Source organism: Oculina patagonica, chromosome 12 (assembly GCF_052425735.1).
Source record: "Oculina patagonica isolate OP01 chromosome 12, crgOcupat, whole genome shotgun sequence".
NCBI classification, from domain to species: Eukaryota; Metazoa; Cnidaria; class Anthozoa; order Scleractinia; family Oculinidae; genus Oculina; species Oculina patagonica.
The window spans coordinates 4893493-4912082 of record NC_135769.1 but is presented as its reverse complement, the minus strand read 5'-3'; the positions used below and the strand labels follow the sequence as shown (position 1 = coordinate 4912082).

At 39.5% G+C, this 18590-nt stretch overlaps 1 protein-coding gene across 4 annotated transcripts; it reads right to left on the bottom strand.

Moving 5' to 3' along the window:
* Positions 1 to 1479: 1479 nt before the first annotated feature.
* LOC144631827 (protein FAM124A-like) lies at positions 1480 to 14361 on the bottom strand. Of its 4 annotated transcripts, XM_078490399.1 has the most exons (4): positions 14170 to 14361; positions 13401 to 13829; positions 11074 to 11203; positions 1480 to 3111 (listed from the first exon to the last, which is right to left on the bottom strand). In XM_078490399.1, the coding sequence occupies exon 4, from the start codon at positions 3041 to 3043 to the stop codon at positions 2069 to 2071; it is 975 nt and encodes a 324-aa protein (XP_078346525.1). In that variant the 5' UTR covers positions 3044 to 3111; positions 11074 to 11203; positions 13401 to 13829; positions 14170 to 14361; the 3' UTR covers positions 1480 to 2068. The 4 variants fall into 4 exon arrangements, with proteins under 4 accessions (XP_078346525.1, XP_078346524.1, XP_078346526.1 ...); XM_078490398.1 differs by lacking the exon at positions 11074 to 11203 and having other exon boundaries at positions 14170 to 14360; XM_078490400.1 differs by lacking the exons at positions 11074 to 11203; positions 13401 to 13829; positions 14170 to 14361 and adding an exon at positions 10951 to 11029.
* Between the last annotated feature and the right edge of the window lie 4229 nt (positions 14362 to 18590).

Here is an 18590-nt window from a genome sequence, read left to right as displayed (position 1 = left end):
GTTTGCTTAAGGGTCATTATTTTACTCTCGTTATTGGCATCTCTTAGTTAATTGTTATTCTTAAAAATTTGAATGGTTATTAGAAAAGGCTTTGTTTTTTTAGGCGATAATAAAAGGCTTGATTTGCATGTTAATAGTGTCTCGTCTTGGTAAATTTTGGCAATACGTCAGAAACTTTTGCCGCCGAATTCATTAGTCGAAGCCGTGGATGTGAAGCTGAAACGGAAGCTACGGCTTCTTTTAATTTGTGCAAGATTTAGACGATGTCAACTAACTGCACGAAATATTACGTTTCAGTGCATAAGAAGCGAAGTCTGTATGTGTTTACTTCAACTTCTGGAGAGGTGTCGTGCTATGGGAGAAAGCATGGAAGGCATACATTGACATGTCATGATAAAGACTGTTTCTAAAATTCAAGAACGAGATTTTCGGACGTGAATCAGATACTTATCGATTTAGCACTTCACTTAAATAAGCACGAAAGCAAGGATATGTAGTAGGGTACGTATCGTCTTTAATGCTTTCTCTTTACCAAGTAAAACTCAAGCAAACGTTTTCGAGCCTTGTGGAGTAAGGTCAGCGAAGGAAAACGAAGAAAAGTGTAGGAAAAGAAATTTTGCCCAGGCATGTAGCTTACAATATATATGGATATATAATATCGGAAGAAAAACCAGGAAATAACAACAACATAGGAAGATTATAGTGATAAGCGAAGCTATCAAGATGGCGTCACTCTTAACCCGCTCTAAGATCAAATGAACCTTTCACGTGACGATTAAGAAAAAAAAAACATTCTTAGAATTTGCAGAGAAGGGTATGATTTAACTAATTCGATTGTACTAATGTATGTATGTATGTATTGTAGTGTAGCTGAGATTTAAATAATCGAAAACCAGACTCGTTAGAACTGAGTAAATTAAGCGGGCGTTCGGCTGAATCTGTGATAGGTTATGGATTTTGGTCATCAGATGTAAAAAATAATGTAAATGTTGTTTATAGTGGTCATGCATTTAGCTTCATATCTCTTCAAGATAGCTAGTTTACAGGCATGCCACTGAAACAGAGAAAACAAATATTTAAATGAACATAACAAGGTTAAAAATCCCAACTTGCAGGAGGTAGACCAGTTGGCTATGTACAAAGCGTGATCGAGGATTTGAACTCGGGACAACCGAGAAACAAATTCAGCTAGTGGCAGTGGCAGGGGCAGGTCTTGAACCAGGGACCTCCAGATTACAACACAAGCGCCCTAAACCACTCGGCCACGCTTGCCTCCCTTAGATACTTTTAACTAAAGGGGGCATGGGGTGGGGAAGGGAGGAAAATACTGCTATAAACATCTTTTACATTTCAGCTGCTGGGAATCTAAAGAAACTGCTGGGAGGCGGGAAACTCGAACAAAATTCTCCTGGGAAACTAGAAACAACATATTAGGATATGCAAACAACGACTGAAACCCAACTCCATCAAATCTTGGTTGTTGTTTTATTGAAACTGATAAAATCGTCAAGTAGATGCTTCACTCTGGCAGCAGTTCTGCCTCTCGAATTTTTGGATTGAGCTGTGATTTACATTTTTGAAAATAAATTAAACGTTCTTTTTTTAATAAAATAATCAATTTTACACAAATGGTGCAATAACTAACATATTGAAAATAATATCAAAAGGAAATTAAAATAAAATCATGTGTAGACAGTGTAGATGTCATCTTATCAAATATTCATTCTTTGTTCCATTCTTAACGCGTTGATAAAATTCTTTTAATTCAACATCGTGAATTATCGTTCGCTTTCGTTTACAAAATCTTTAAGCGGCCACAAAACTTATATATTTCGTCATTCTGAGCCTAGAACTAAATCGATCACATTGCTGTTGCTGTTTTCTTTGCGTTTGGCTGGAGGAAGCGGGGGGGGGGGGGGTAGTGAAGAGTGGGTATTTCCTTGCTGCAGTAAGGGAGGGGAAAAAATCTGGGAACAACCACAGAATGTGATCTTTCTTATGATTAAATTTACAAACACGGGGCTAGCTGCCTTTAGAAGTTAGCAGACATTCAATAATTATTAATTTTTCATAGCAAAGTGTAACCTTCTGAAAAACTCGAATTTAGCGTTCCTTGTGGCGAGTAGTTCATACTTCCCGCCAAACTTTCGGTGTCAATAGACGCAGTATCGTAATCAGATGTCTCCAGACTTGTATTGGACAACAGTCTTCCAGTCTTCCTTCTGCCGAGGCTGGGCTCAGTCTCCTCGATTATGAGCTCGTTACCATCAGGGTCACTCGCGATCCACAAATTACCTTCTGTTTGAACTGGAGGTTCGGTCAGATGAGGCATTAGTGTACTAATATCCTTGATTTTCAACTTTAACCGTACAGATTTCGATGGTTTGGGACAAATTTGCGGTAAATGTTTCAGAGAAAGTTGAACGTCGAATCCACTTTGGCAATATAACGTAAAGTAGCAAAACCCTGGCGAGCCGCTGATTGCTTTCTTCCCTGTTACAATCTCGTAAAACGATCTCATCTGGATAAAGTTCCTCGTAAAAATATGAAAACGTAAATGTTCGTTGCCATAATGAACTGGGCATATAGACCACAAGGGAAGTCCAGGGAATGTCTGGTAGAAGTCCTGTACTGCAGTAACCCGGGGTTTAGCATCCGCCGGCAATTCAACCCGGTGGTGAAATTTCCACGGGGGACAATGAAAGTTTCTTTGAACATCTATGGCTGATAATCGACCAAACGCTTCGTAAAGAAAAAGCACAACGCTTATTGCTTGGCATCTTAGAATCGAGGATTCTTCTTCTTCGTCTGTCCTTGAATCCAGAGCGGATTCGACATCGTCACTCTCGTTGATCGAAATAAATTGAAATGTGGGATCCATTCCCTCTAGGAAAGGCGAGTAGAGCTTTTTAAGGGAGCTTGCCTCGCCCCATCTGACCGTTATCTGCAAAGTACAGTCATAAGGGTCAGGTGCCACTGGGAAACACACTTCCTCCGTAATATTTTCATCAAATCCTTCGTCGTTAAAAGCACAGTCCTCCATTGTAAACTGGAAGTTTTTCTTTAGTCGAATTTACGAATACGTCGCTTTTAAGGCTTCACACATATGATCTGAAAATTAACAAAACCAGTTCAGCACGTCAGTATTTTCATGGATATCGTGTAAATCCGGCCGTACTGCCTTATCCGGTCCCGTCCCAAACTGGAATGCCTCGGTTTACGCATCTAGACTGGTCCGGTTTGGGGGCGCGCAGCTACAAAAATTTTGGCTATGTTCACACGTGACCGATCTCAAATTATTTCCTCGCGTTGATCCAATAGGGACCGGTCGTGTGTGAGCAGGAGGGTCTCAATGGGGTTAACCGTTAGCCGTAAAACGGCCAAAAATTTAGCCGTTAGGCGTAAAAAATGGAAAATTTTAACCGTTAGCCGTAAAATGTGTTAACCGTAAAAATCGATCAGTGATTATAAATAACCCAAACTAGTTCACTTCATCGTCCCAAAAATGGTGGAAATTGATTTTAAACTATTAAAAACAATGAAAATTAACTTTTAACTTCTGTAAACCGTAATGGAAATAAATTAACCGTTAGCCGTAAAAAGGCCAAAATTTTAACCGTTAACCGTAAAAGCCCCCACCCCATTGAGACCCTCGAGCAGACGCTAAAGCTGGTTCTCATATGATCGTCCCGATCGTTTCTATCGAAGCGATTGGAAGCGACCGGGACTTCTCATATGATCGCCAGTCTCTATCGCCTGGTCTGAGGGAAGACCTACGAAAAACAATTATTTTAGCCCTAGATCCAACACAATGACAGCCTTCAATGAAAGAGCAAAACTCGTGGCCTCCTATCTTCTCAGTTTTTGCAGTTTTACGGCGAAGAAGGGAAAGAGAAGCTAGAAGGGTAGAACAAGGGCAATCCAAGCGATCGTGATTGCCCCCAATCACCGCAGACGTTAGCGATCGTCCGTGTTATGTTCTCACCCCAAAATTTAAAAAAAGCGATAGAAACGATCCCCCGATCTCATATGATCGGGACGACTGAGAACCCCCGATCGATCGATCGCTTCTATCACTTTACAATCGTCTGAGTACTTGCAAACGATCGATGCGATAGAAACGATCGGGGTGCTCATATGAGAACCAGGCTTTAAGGAACGGTCCTGAGTAAAGTAAAAAGACTAGAGAAGGCCTTACGTTTAAAACTATTTTTTTATAAGGGCATATTTTCAATCGTTTGAATAGACTGTTCACAGCCCTCTATTTTTTCGTGTTTTCTCGATCGATGAGCGCGCGGTGAGAACAGCGTGAGAACTAGCCGTCAGCGCAAAACGGAAGAAGCAAGGGGGTGGGGGGCGGGGAGCGAAAAAAATAGAGGGGCTGTAGACATCTTTGGAAATATTGAATTTCCCGTTTCTCCAGAAACGGAAAATTCCCATTGGTTGAAAGGCGGCAAAAGTGTCATCACCTTGACAACGGCCGATCATGATTGCTTGCAGGCGGCATCTTGCGGTTTGCTCGAGTTGTCATCAATATTGACATGCTGTGATTTGCAATGAATCGATTATTGGAACGCTCGTTGAAGAAACTTCTAAACGTTTCGTCGCTCAAAGACGAGGAGAAAGACGCTGTTGAACGTCATCGCCAGCTTCTTTGTTCGAAGGACGTAGTTGGAATTTTACCGACTGGCTTCGGCCTAACTTTTGCCTCGCCGACGACGTGCGAGGCGAACGTGACATTCTTTTAGCCTGCAGGCAGTTTATTTTGCAGGTCGAAGCGCGAAGTGATAGGTTTTAGTTTAGCGGGTCGCGCGACCTCCCAATAAACCCGGCAAAAATAAACCGCCTGTTCTGCAGGCTACATTCTTTTGAATCGCTCTTCACGATCAACTTGCCTTGTAGAAGATTCTACACCAACTATCGGTCGCGCTAGAGATTTCTTTACAAATCATCAATATTGCTTGCTGCACTTCCAGCTTTAGATGCACAAGATGAACACACTCTACTAGAACAAAATTCGTCTTTTTGCACTGCAATTCCCAAATCGGCCAAGACGTCTGCCAACTTTCGCCGGAAAACACCTTCGCGTTTTGGCTCGACAAATAAATTTTACGTAGTGATGTACGATGTCTTGCCGAAGTTCCCCCAGCGAATCGCGAATGAGTACCCGCATATTCTGCAAAAATCGGAGGGACCGCTCGATTTCGGCTTCCTGCCTCTTTTTACAGGTTTTTGGGGGTTGAAGAAGTCGTCTCTGACGTAACCTGAGATCATGCCCTCCCTCGCTTCTTACCACTCCGGGGAAGGAGGGCATGATACATTTACTTGTCGAATCGTATGTAAAAAAACCGGATTCTGGTTTTTCTTCTGATTGGTCGAGAAACAATACTAAATGAAGCGGTGTGGACTGATTGGCTGTAGTATTTCAACGAGACTTCCGGTCAAAAGCTGGTGCAAGACGAGGCGCGTTAATTGCGAGGACGATTTTTCTTCTACGTTAGCTGAAGCCCTGACAAATTTCAAGTGTAATTCTCTGAATGCAGAACAGATAGAGTGTTCGACAATGCGTAATTTTTTTGTTTTCGTGACGGTGTTTTGGCAGTTCATCGAATGAGTTTCGGGAAAACAAATTCACCAGAGGTGTTGGAATGTTTACAGTGTTTACTTTTTAAAAGCTACACGATGCTATCCGTGCCGTGAAACAGCTCATCTGTAAATTCCTTTTTGTGAGCTGTAAGGGACGGCATCTATCGCTGATAAATATGCATTCGCGAGTGCCATTTCTCCCTGCTACTGAAAGCATTTTTATTTTAGCACGGCGAAAAAGTTTTAATACAGGCTGTACTGCAGACGTTTTTCACGCCTGGTGGAAATCCGAGTCTCGAATTTGCCGCCATCTACAAAGGGTGGTTGACAGTTCTACGACACCTTTGTTTATTTAAATTTGGGGGCGGTTGGCGGCCGGTTAAATAAATGTATCAGGCGTTCTTTTTCCCTCTCTCATCTTTGCAAGGGAAAAAAAACGCCTGATCGCAGGTTATCTCTGACGACATCCTCAACACCGAAATAAAAACTAACGTGTTGTTGTCACCACACGTGTAGTTGTTTTGTAAAGTGACACTTGTAGTCAATTAAACAAGCACTTGACCGCTCAAATTTTATTGGTCCGATTTAATTGAAAGGTCGAGAGCCGGAGTTGTAAATTACAAGGCGATGACAAGGGGAGGAGTCTAATACTTCCACTTTTATTCAACGATGTCTACAGCCTCTCTATTTTTTCTTTTGCTCGCTTCGCTCGCTTTCCGCCCCCTCCCCCTACGCGCTCGCGCTTCGCGCTTGCTCGCTTGCTTAGTTTGCTTTTTTGCGTTGAAAAATCGAGAGGCTGTGGACAGTCTATCGTTTGAATTGACTTATAGCCGTAGAATGTACAGGAAATGCTAATTACATTCTTCTTAATTCACACATACAATTATTGGATTATTTGCGTTTCGAATTGAATTCTATAGTGATTAGGTCAGCCTTTGTTTACGCTAGCTACGCAATTTTGACATTTGAATTTTGGACTTTTAGTTGCGTTTTTCTTGCCAAGAATCCACAAACAAACCTTAAAAATTGAACTTAATAGTCATTGTATGGTTTTCCAAGTAACATACTTAAAGAATTCTTTGAAATATCTTTCCGTGTGACCACTTCCAATGAAAAGATGCATGCTATGCAATGATGCGTTAACTAAGTTGCATCAACTTTTTAAGAGTTTGTCATGTAGTTCAAAGTCCATAAAGAATGTCGTGTATCAACAAGAACTTTTCAAGGATATAAATTAAGTGTTTATTTTAAAATGTCAATTGAAATTTAAAGTAATGACTTCAAGTTCCTTGCATGCATTAAGCAAGTACTGTAATAACGCAATTATGAAAACAAATTGTTTTCAACTTGACTTTTGGCCCGCTTTTTGCAGTGTTATTTAATTACGACAACAACCCTTTTTGTCGAATTTGACAGTTCTTCGCATCGATCAGATACACACTGAGAGAAAACCACGATTTAGTTTTCGACATTAATGCTCATCTGAAACTGAATTATAACTAAATGATCGACTTTTATGAAAAAGAAAATGAAGGAATTCGAATTAAAACAAGCATATTTTTGTTCCTGCATGGTTTTCGGTCTAACTGATCGACCGACCGGAAACTTAAAACATTTTTTTTCCGTTTATATTTTAGCGGTTGTTCCTGGCGAAGGTTCATCAGGAAAAACCAGAACTATTAAAAATTCAATTTCCTTTTGCTTAATTATTTATCACAAACAACGAATCATAAACGTTAACAGAGAAACCTACAAAAATTAACATGTTGCTATTTTAAAAGATGAACGTATTCAAGGAACCATTCCTTGAAAAAACGGATAACAAAAGTTCCGATCAAAATTTACTGTACAATAATACATAAAGCGAACTCAGAGTTTTCTTCGCCGCCGTATCCAGCTTTAACGCTGATTTTCAAATCGAGCTAGGTTAGTGATGTATATCTTTTGAAGTAAGAGAACGAATTTATTATGATTCACGGGAAGTCAGCCGAAATACTGAGTAATCAAAGCACAACATTTCTCAAAAAAATCTGACAACCCATCGAAGCACTCCACGAAAAGATCTTGGGAAAAAATTCAGTTTGAAGTTACGGTATACTAAACAGGGTTTAAAGTTTTGTAAAACTGTAATCGCAAAGATGTTTGTTTACAGTAGTTTTAAACCCGGAAAAGCTAGAAAATATTCAAATCACATTCAAAGCACCACAGCTGCCGACGAACACAGCATGCACGTGCAAAGCAGAAGTTCACACTGTGATGAAAGGATTATTAGTTTTGACTCGAGTTGAAAAATAAATAATAAAAAATTGCCAGTTGTCGCTTAAGATAAATAAAATTCATATCTCAAATGGGCGATATACTGCGACTGAAGTATTTATATGAAATTTAAAGTTTATATCCTGTAAAAAGGAGAATCAATCTGATAAATAGTCTCTCGCCACATGCGTTGTGTTCGAAACCGATTTTCTCAAAATTATAACCTATTTGAGACGTTTCCAGGCAAAATAAGTTTCTCTAGTCACATCAATACACTCTGAGAGTAAATCAAAACCCGTTTCGCTTTTAATATAGTGGTGAGTTTGACTATTCATTTTAAAAAAGTTTAAAACTCGTCGATATTTCTGCGTTTAAAGTTAAGTCGGAGGCAACTGCCGCGAAACCAATCCGGCTTTGCCGCGTATTTCATTACCCAATTTCCTTTCTAGTTTCCCACTTAGATCATATATAGAATCAAAGCACAAACCTACCTAAATGTTAAAAAATCTCAAGCAACGGCCATAATCCTGCGAAAGGTTCATTCGGTACGTGTTCAAGTCTGTGTTTCAGCTCTTGACTTCAACAAGCGTGTTGCGAAACAAAAACGTAGTCAACTCTCTTACACTTCGCATTTTGCATTAATTAAAAAAGAACGCTGCATTGCCATAAATAGCAAATGAGAGTTGTATACGAATTATGATATTGTCTTTTGCGTCAAAAACAATACAAATTATATCCTTGTTTTATTTCGTCGAGTCGGATAAAAGCTTTTCACGAACAAGCGGCCAATGAAAGAGCTGCGATTCCTGGGAAGCATTTTAGCCAGACGATAATCAAAACAACTCGAACAAAGCGTTGTGTTTTGTGGGAGGCGTCGTGGCTGTCTGAAAACACAAGGGATTTCAGCATGTTGTACAATACTGAAAATAAAACAGTTCAAAAACTACGCAATTTGTGGTACGTGGTTTGAAGAGTTTATCACAGGATTCGCGTCAATGCTCTCAAGTTTTCAGATTGTTATCAAAACCACAAACAGTTCACCGAAACCTAAAATATTAAGTTCCAAATGCAAAGTTCGTTCAGTTATGAAATTAACTGCTTTTTCGGATGTTTATGAACATTGCGCCTCAGGTTACCTTACTAAATGTTTTCAGGGTAGTTTGTTTTGCTTTTATTAAATTTCTAATTGACAAGAAGCGGAACTTAGAACTAAGTTTCATATAAAGAGGCGTTTGATTTGCAAGAATGAGTCACTCAAATTATCCAACTAAATATTCTGCCTAGTTCATTTTATTCGCCAATAAAAAAAGCTTCTAACCAATTAAGCTAAGTTGACGATGACATAAGTTTCAACAAATATGCTTCTGTTTGTTCGTCGCACGTGCTGTATAAATTTAAGTAATTTAACTTACGTCGACGACTAGAAGTATTAAGTAAACGTTTTTGAGGGTGGACAAGCTATAAAACTGTCAAGCGAGTGTTGATACAAGACTAGTTTGTTTTTCGTAATATAACGCTTACCTTTTGTTCTATCTATTTTTCAGCAGAATTTGATTTGGTCCATTGCAAGATATGTACACAATTTGACCAGTTCCACGCTGGAATTGTTTTGAACAAACTAGAAAAAAAATTATCTGTGCAGTCACGTTTTTCATGCTGGGAAACATGCCTCATCCAAGCGCGTCCACATAATTGCGTCACTAACACATTATATTGAGCCACCTGCTCTAAGTGAGCACTTGAACAAGGTTTTAGTTTCGACTGTCGAAACTAAATAACGGGCGCAGTTTAAAGGTAGAAACCTCAGGAAATCAGATAAATTAATTGATCAATAAAAGAATAAAATGAGAAAATTGGTCTCGGGAAATGGTTTTTCAATATCTAAAGCATCCGCCCATTCGCACAGAGTTTTCGAAAGAGGAAGCGAATGTTACACCTGACGTTAATCCACCAAGAAGCTTAGGGCGTGCCGATATTGCCGATGCTATAACTATATCACTTTATTACTATGACTGCACTGCAAACAATTAACGTATAAAAATGCTTTATCATTCAATTTAACAAACAAAATTTTCACAATTGTTAAATTACTTCGCCCATTTAAAAAAAGACAACAAATTATTTGGTGTGCAATCTGTGTGACGGTTATAGTCAATTTCCTTCTTACGCGTTGTTATCAAGTAAACAAAACACCAATGCCAAAGGGACCTGACAATTAATTTCACGAACAAATAAAACGATGGTGAAGAAATTATTCAACATGACACGAGCGTGGGACAAAGATAAAATCTGAGTCCCCGACGGGAATCGAACCCATGGCCTCCCAGATACCGGTTGGGCGCTCTAACCAATTGAGCTACGAGAGACTCGCTGTGAGCTGGGCCATTTACTAGGTTGATATGTGACACGCGTCCTGCATACTGCTAGGATCAGCAATGTCGAAATCATCAAATGTGTAGTACATAATAAAGATGGTAAATTTCAAGCTCGGTGATAAAAAGTGAAGAAATTATTCAACATGACACGAGCGTGGGACAAAGAAAAAATCTGAGTCCCCGACGGGAATCGAACCCACGCATGCGTAGATTCGCATGCGTCTACGCATGCGTAGATCATGACGTAGCCAGGTTCAGTCAAAATATTCTTTAGGAATTACTCGAGGAGTTTGTTTTATTCTTTTTCAAGAATCATTATTAAGAATTAAGACGCCGTAGTTCAGTTTTGGTGATTGATATTATCTCCGTAACGATTTATTATCCAAATAAACACCAATTCTGACAATATACGTTCGGTCTAATTGAATGATTAGTCGAGCTGCAAGTCAGCATTAACTTAAGTTTCGACAAATACTGTACTGTTGGTTCTTAAACTTGTTTGTCCTTTTAAAACACTTCCATTAATATAACAAGGGTAGTTTTACTCACTCGAAATATTGAATAAAGTTTTCAAAGAAGGGCATAGTACTTTGGCAAGATGTCTCTACATTAATTGAACTTAATTGCTGTTTTGCTTTTTTTAGATGTCATTTAGTCATTTCAGTATCAGTCATCAGTTACTTATTTGATTTATTTACTTATTCAGAGTTTATACCACTGGTATAACACTTACCACTGGAACTAGTCATAGGGGATTTCAACCGGCTCAAGCCCACTGCACTGCAATCCATTCAGATGTGTGCACCAGAATTGTTTAGACTAAACTAAGGAAAACAGTTTCTGCGGAAGTACTTACTTGGTCTGTCGACATGGTTGCGTCACCCATAAAAGGCCATAAATTATATTGTGCTTCCTGCTCTAAGTGAACACTATATTTGTTTCTTGTAAACATCGGCTGTAAAAACAATCCAACGGGCGAGTTTTGACTGAAATCGAATGAAAGAAATGTTCAATAACGCTCGGTCATTTCTACACATACCGACACATGATTCAAAAGGAACTAAACAAGTCAAGCTAGTCATTGGTTCACGTTGTCACGTTTTGAAAGAGCAATTAATAAAATTTATGTTCATAGAAAAGCGTGCTGTTTTCTCTGCATCGATGCCACAACATCTTTACAACGTCTAACGGGCGAGATTTGACTGAAATTAAGTAATTATAAAAGAAATATTCCGTGACGCTCGGCCATCTCTACACATACTGACACATGTTTCGAAAGGAGCTAGAAAAGTCAAGCTAAGTCATCGTTCACGCTGTCACGTTTTGGTGGAGCAATTAACAAATTAAAATTAATGTTCATCAGTAGAAAAGCGTGCTGATATTCTCCGCCTGGATGTCACAGCAACTTTATCACGTCAAAATAGGCGAGTTTTAGCTGAAATCGAGTGAAAGAAAAAATCAATAACGTTCGGCCATCTCTACTGTATCGATACTGTAACACATGTTTCTTAAAACAAGTCACGCAGTCAAGCTAAGTCATTCCTTCAAGTTGTCACGTTTTGAAGAAGCAAATTAATGTCCATAGAAAAGCGTGCTGATATTCTCAGTGTAACAGCAGCTTTGTTACGTTATTATTACGTCCAAAATAAAATCAATGAAAATCAATTAACATATTAAATGTTCTATGAACCCCCCAAAACGTGCAACTTTTTAAGTAAAAGTGTTGTGTAACCTAAATTTGTCTTAGCTTCCTCAATATCAGCCTTGTTTTGTCACATTATTAACAAGTCGATGCCTTTCAAACTTTAAACTACATTATAAAAGTTTCTTTATATAACTCAGAAACTGAATGACTAGGTAAGCGTGTCAAATGAACTGGCTGATAGCGTCATAAGTAAATTACAGCGGAGTTTTAAAGTATTTTAATATGTGAACTCAATGTCAATGTGGCAGTGTGCCAAATTTCTCTTCGCTGGCAAAGGTTGAAGAAGAATACCAAAATATAATCAGTGGATATGAACAGCAAGGCATTTTTTTTTAAATCAGATAAGAAGGGGACAAAATGAAAAGCAAGCTCGCGTTTGCCGTTTGCGGTGTACAGTGGAACCCCGATATAACGATCTTCGATATAACGATATTCCCGATATAACGATGAATATGTTCTGTCCCGGCAATAGTGAAATGTATGGGACAGAACCCCGATATAACGATTCCTCGATATAACGATATTATTTTACTGCCCCCTTGGCATATCGTTATGTCGGGGTTCCACTGTATAACGTCATGCTAAATCTCTCTAATACCCAAGGACGAGGGCATGTTACAATTCTCTTGTTGCAGGTTGTAAAATCTGCAGGGACAAAGGGTCGACAAAGTGTATGTGGCGTGGATTGCTTTGAAGACATGAACTGCAACCGCCAGTGTCATAATTTTGAAAAAGAATATTAAGCATTGGATATTTTGCGCAGCTTTTTACTACTCTCGTTATCCACAATAACAAAACGAAGATCGCTTGATTGATCGCAGGCTATATTCACCTCGATGCTGCCATAGGACATTGACAGGAAGGCGGTCATTAGGTCATTCGCGATTTGACAAAGTGGTGCTCTAAAAATATACGCAAATGAGTGATATACTTCAGCTAGAAAACCCGAAATTGGACCTGCTAAATGAGTGTTCGGTAAAGAAAATCCAAAATGTGACACTTTTGCAGCAAAATTGGAAATATGCACGTGGGCCTTTTCCACAAAATACACCCCATTTGTTTTTGTTGTTAAAGAATTGGCCCCCTACGCGCTCTAGGTATCTGGGTTATGTAACACCTTTATACGACAATGGACTTGAATGGGAAACTCGATGAAGAATTGCAGCCGAGAGGTCATGGAACGGCACGTCCTAAAATCGTAGTATATCTCATAATTTGTAATTTTGAACAGTTTATAATACGGTCATCTCGCTTGCGAAGATCACTTTACGATTGTATGTTTATTAGAACTGAAGTTCTGTGGTATTTGTGATACCACGATAAGCATATGAGACCATATGTGTCAAGCTTTCTATGTCCTCAAGCAAGAGATTTCAAGGTCATGATTTCAATCTGTACGACTTGGCCAGCTGCACGAAAGCTTTAACAATGCAAGAATATAATTTGTTCTATCGTGATCAACAAGAGAGAGAACTTACCTGATCCGCGACAGCAAAAGACACCAACTGATTACTGGAAGCGATGACCAGGCCAGGTTCGATTACTAGCGACCGGACTCGCGAAAGTGTTTTATACCATGCTGTGACCATTCTAGAATTAATGTGCTGTGACAGGAAGTTGCTGAGTGACACCACTCTGATCATGCGTACCGGTAGTCGATGCTTGGTGGGAATTCGTCATTTCCGCCAACTGTCACAACAGACGTCATGATCCGGGTCAGTATATAGTACGAGCGATGCAAATCCAGACGTTTTTTTTAAGCACATTCTTTCATTCAAACAGCATCGAAACAGCAGTTTATCCACAGGTAGACAAAGAAAAGTATGTGAGCGTTGTTATCACGTTATATGAAATAGAGTTCGGTGCAGTTGTATAGTATCTCGTTGATAATAATTTGTCATGCTCCACTTTAAGAGATTGTTGGAAAATAATCTTGTCACTTATGAATATACGAAATTAGCAATGAAGCCCGGGGGGTACTCCCTATAATGGCCTATACGGGGAGGCTCCGCCCGAAAGGGGTACCTTTTTCAGGCTTCAGGTATATAAAAGGGTAGGGATTTCACAAGTTAAGGTATATGAAAGGGTATAGAAATCTGTCATTTAAGTTTTTGAAAGGGCCTTTATTAAAATATTGCGAACAGATGCAATTTATGGCTGTATTTTTTCATTTTTTTAAGCGCTACTCATGACAAGAAAACGTCATGTTTTAAATAAAGGGGCAATAAAGTTTTCCTTTGGACTCACCTAAGTAGTTTTCTTGTCATATCTTGTGATTTTAGAACGTTCTGGGCGTTCTAGCTGCGGTTAAAGGATTCTTGTGAACGAGGTGGTATTCTCCCGGGTATTCTACCCGCTCCGCTCATGAAATCCTTTACCTTACCTGGGACCGCATCTAGGACGCCTAAAACGCTACGCTATACTATTGGCTAAACCAAGCTTTTTAAGTTAAGTTGCATTAAAACGTGATTTTACATTTATTTTCATAAGGGAATCCGCTTTGTGAATAACGTAAAGTAGCTTAAATCTTTTAAAAAAACAAACGTTATAAAAAAAGCGCGTGATCGATCACCCTCCCCCGCCGACCCCGTCCCGAAGAAGGCACCCACATCCATCTCGAATCCATCAGAGCTTAAGGCCTGGTCAAACTATGGCGTAAGTAGTTGCAAGTTCAACTTGCATACAGACGTGCGTTGGGTGGCGTAACGGAATTGTACGTCTACTCGGACTACTCGCAATTAAACGCAAGTTGTCAAAAGGCCATTTCAATGCTGCAACGTGCGCTGCAATTCAGTATTTGACGGTAAGCAGCGAGACTTGCGTTGGGTGGCCAAATGGTAAGAAAACTTGCGCTGATTTGCGCGCAAATTTGATCAAGACCAAAGTGAACGCAAGTCGTCGCAAGTCAACCCAAGTGCACGCAAGTCCTAGCCAAAGGGAGTCGCAAATAGACGCAATTGTTCCCACTTCAGGTCAACTGATCATGAGACTCCTACGCAAATGCTTTTTGTGTTTGTCGCGCACAAGCCCAAAATAAGTTTGCGTAGGAGGCTAGAATATGTCCCGTGGAATCATATTTTTTTTTATTTTAAGAAACAAGCCTAATTAAACTGAACTAACCACGTAGTTAACCACGGAATAGGTGAGATATGTGTGACGCAAATGGTTGGCAATCCTGCCCGTCCAGCTAGGGCTTGTGTAATATCATTGAAAAGCCTTAAAACCTGCCAAAGCTAATGTTTTTGTCGATGCTAGTGCAGATTCGCCTTAGTTGCTACATCGTGTTGCAAATCTACGAATTAGTTCTCCCTCCCACTGATAGGCTCGATTAAAGACGGTGCCTCCTAAATACAAAGATCTTTTGCGCGGTTCATGGCAGTAGATCTTAGCAAGGGCTATTGGTAGAAGGGCCATTCCTCTTAAACAGTTTCAACAGTTGTGGTCACAGCACTTTCTAAATGTGTCTAAAAGTTTTCCATTTTCCTTCAACCTGCTCAGGTCGTGCGCGAAACAGAGTTTAGATTTTCTGCGCGATTTTCATTATTATTACCTCCTACACGCTTTTCTTATGATTCTCCCTCTAAACAGCTCCCTGTGTTGCAAAATAGAAAGTAAGAGTATTTTCTCTGCTCCACAAAATGTCACTGTTTTTCTCAACGCACTTTAGCCAACTCGACGACACGTTTGATTCCAGCGGAAGATGTAAAATAACGTCATTATTTCGGTTAATTCCGAGTATTCTGTTCCCCAGAGCAGAATGCTTGGAACACATTCCGTAGTAATGACAGTAATGGGCTCTGATTCCGTTTATTCTGGAATAGGAATAGCGACTTCTGCAATCGATCGGACATTTTGGTTATTCCATTTATTCGCATTCCGGAACAAGGTCAATGGAACGCACCCTTAGTGATGCAACCTTGATCCCAGGCTCTTTCTCCTCGTTGAGGACAGAGGCCCTGGTTGCGGCTGGTCACATGACCACCCAAAATCTGGGTGGTAAAAAAGTCTGTTGGGTAGGAGGGGTGGCAGAGTGTGTTTTTGTTGCTGTGACAAATTTAGTGCGTTCAAATTTTCGGGCAAACTTAAAAACCACCAGATTTTGGGGGGTTCCAAGTTGCATTTTACTGCAGTTGAAGAATGCTATAATATTTTTGACGATTCTCAACTGAATTAAGGAAAGAGTCCCACTAATTTTTGGAGGGGGTGGTCTAATTTAAAATATATTGGAGCTACCGCTTAAAAAATTGCATAGGATGAAGTATTTTTATAAAATATTTCATTTTTTGGATTAATGAACTTTGCTGCTTGGTCACGTGACATACTACACCCAATTGTTGATATAAATTTCAATCCAAATTTACGAGAACTTGCAGATATAATGATTGACTAATTTTGATTTCTACGAATGGCTGTTACCACCAAGTTTAGTGATCTAAACGGGGATTTACAAATTTATTTATTTTGTCTTAATTACAACGTCTTTCCTTTGGAGAGGGACTGGGACTAGGTAAAAATAAGAAATAACGAAGAAACATTAAACGTTTTTCAGAATCCCCGTTTAGAACGACTTACGGCAAGGTGAAGTAAAGGTTTTGAGAGAAAAACCGATAGATTGCTAGTACGTTTACATCTCGTAACTTAACTGGTCATGATACATACATTTTAGGGCGTGGTCAGTCACGTGACCACTTAAAGCTGAGCCAATCATCAGAAAGTTTGATTTCCCATCTAAACACACTATTAGAAGCCAAGTGTTTAAGAAAAGGACCGCATATAGCAGAAATGACCAAAACATCACATAAATACAAGAGTCATTCCTTAATTCATGTGAGTTCATTCAAACGCTTCAACGGTTTCAGTGCGGTTAACACATGCAAAACGTCACGTACCATGTCACGTCAAGTCAGTTTTGGGGGCTAGAAGTATTGTTGTTGTTTGTTCTATTGTTCTCTCAAAGAGTAGCGAGCCATTCATGTAAGACCTAGCGAGAGCTGCTACCCGACAAGTTATCGGGGAGAACTCCATTTTCAAACTTGTCCGAAAGTGGCGATATGGTCTGAGTAAACTATCAAATTTAAGTCGATAGAGACTTAGGGCCTGTTTACAAGCAGGTAGGGTAACCCTAGTGCTAGGGTTACCCTAGCAAGAGGGTTAGAAGATAGTCCGGGTTTACAAGCAAAAATTCGCAGGCAGGGTAACCCTACTACCCGGGTCAACCTACACCAGTTACGCTTCAGTTAACCTTGTAACATTTTGTCGTAAGAAGCTGTTATTGGAAAATAACTTCGTTCCAGTGCAAAAGATAGATAGATAGATAGTTTATTAATACAACTTCGCAACCTAAAAGGTTGAATTATGTCATATTTACAATTTACAAAAATACGACAAATTGTGAATGAACACGATGTTTCTTGGTCACAATTCGCTGTTTTTGTCGGTATTTTAAACATATTTAGCTTCTTGGAGCCAAAATAAAGTTGTCCCGGATAGGCGAGTAATGCCTAGCAGCTAGCAGAGCGTGTACAAGGCGCTATAGGGGTTACCCTAGCAGGAGGGTTACCCTAGCGCTCTCACATTTCTTCTTTTTTTCATCGACGTTGTTTACAAGGCAGCTAGGGTTACCCTAGCGCCAGGAAAACCCTAGCGCCTTGTAAACGCTCTGCTAGGGATAACTCGCCTACCCGGGACAACTTTATTTTGGCTCCAAGAAGTTAAATATGTTTAAAAATACCGACAAAAACAGCGAATTGTGACCAAGAAACATCATGTTTATTCACAATTTGTCGTATTTTTGCACTGGAACGGAATTATTTTCCAATAACAGCTCCTTACGACAACATTTTACAAGGTTAACTGAAGCGTAACCGGTGTAAGTTGACTTTTTTTTATTTTTTTTTTAAAATTTAAAAAAAAAAAAATTTTTTTTCCCTTTTTCCCCACATTTCCCCCAAAATTGTGTACCCCGCTTTTACCCCGACACGCGACACCCCGATAATATCTCCCCGGGTAGTAGGGTTACCCTACCTGCGAATTTTTGCTATCTTCTAACCCTCTTGCTGGGTAACCCTAGCACTAGGTTACCCTCCTGCTTGTAAGCAGGGAAATTGTTGTACTATCCATATAAACCAACCTTCCCTTTCTTTTCAAAGGTGCTATGCGTAGCCAATCAGGGTCAACCAGTGTTTGCATTTCGTTTTCTCTTTAAATTCGTGATGTAAAAAGTTAACTAACGGTATTTGTGCGCAATCAGACTACGCTCTGTAACAACAAGTTTTGAAAGTTAATTTAGTTTGCTTGTAACTTTAAATTATAACGCCCGGAAGACATATTCGGTTGTAATGAAGCTATGGTTTTGTCATTTAGATACATAGATAAGGTAATTTCAAACCTTCAAAAAAAATTAACTAAGCCGTGACACAGTTAAGCGAGTGTGAATTCATGGACTACCTTATTGTTACTTATTTTCGCGGGTACTTAATTTCGCGAAAATGGAACAGGAATATTTCGCGACACTTAATTTTCGCGATTTGGCCAAAAATACGTAATTAGCATAAAAAATACAATAGAAATCGTTTAGAATTAATTTTCGCGGGTCTTTAATTTCGCGATTTTTTGAAAATCGCGAAAATTAAGTCCCGCGAAAATAAGTAACAATAAGGTAATACAGA

Excerpts from the sequence above, each read along its gene's own strand:
- LOC144631827 (XM_078490399.1), bottom strand. The coding sequence starts at position 3,043 with ATGGAGGACTGTGCTTTTAACGACGAAGGATTTGATGAAAATATTACG.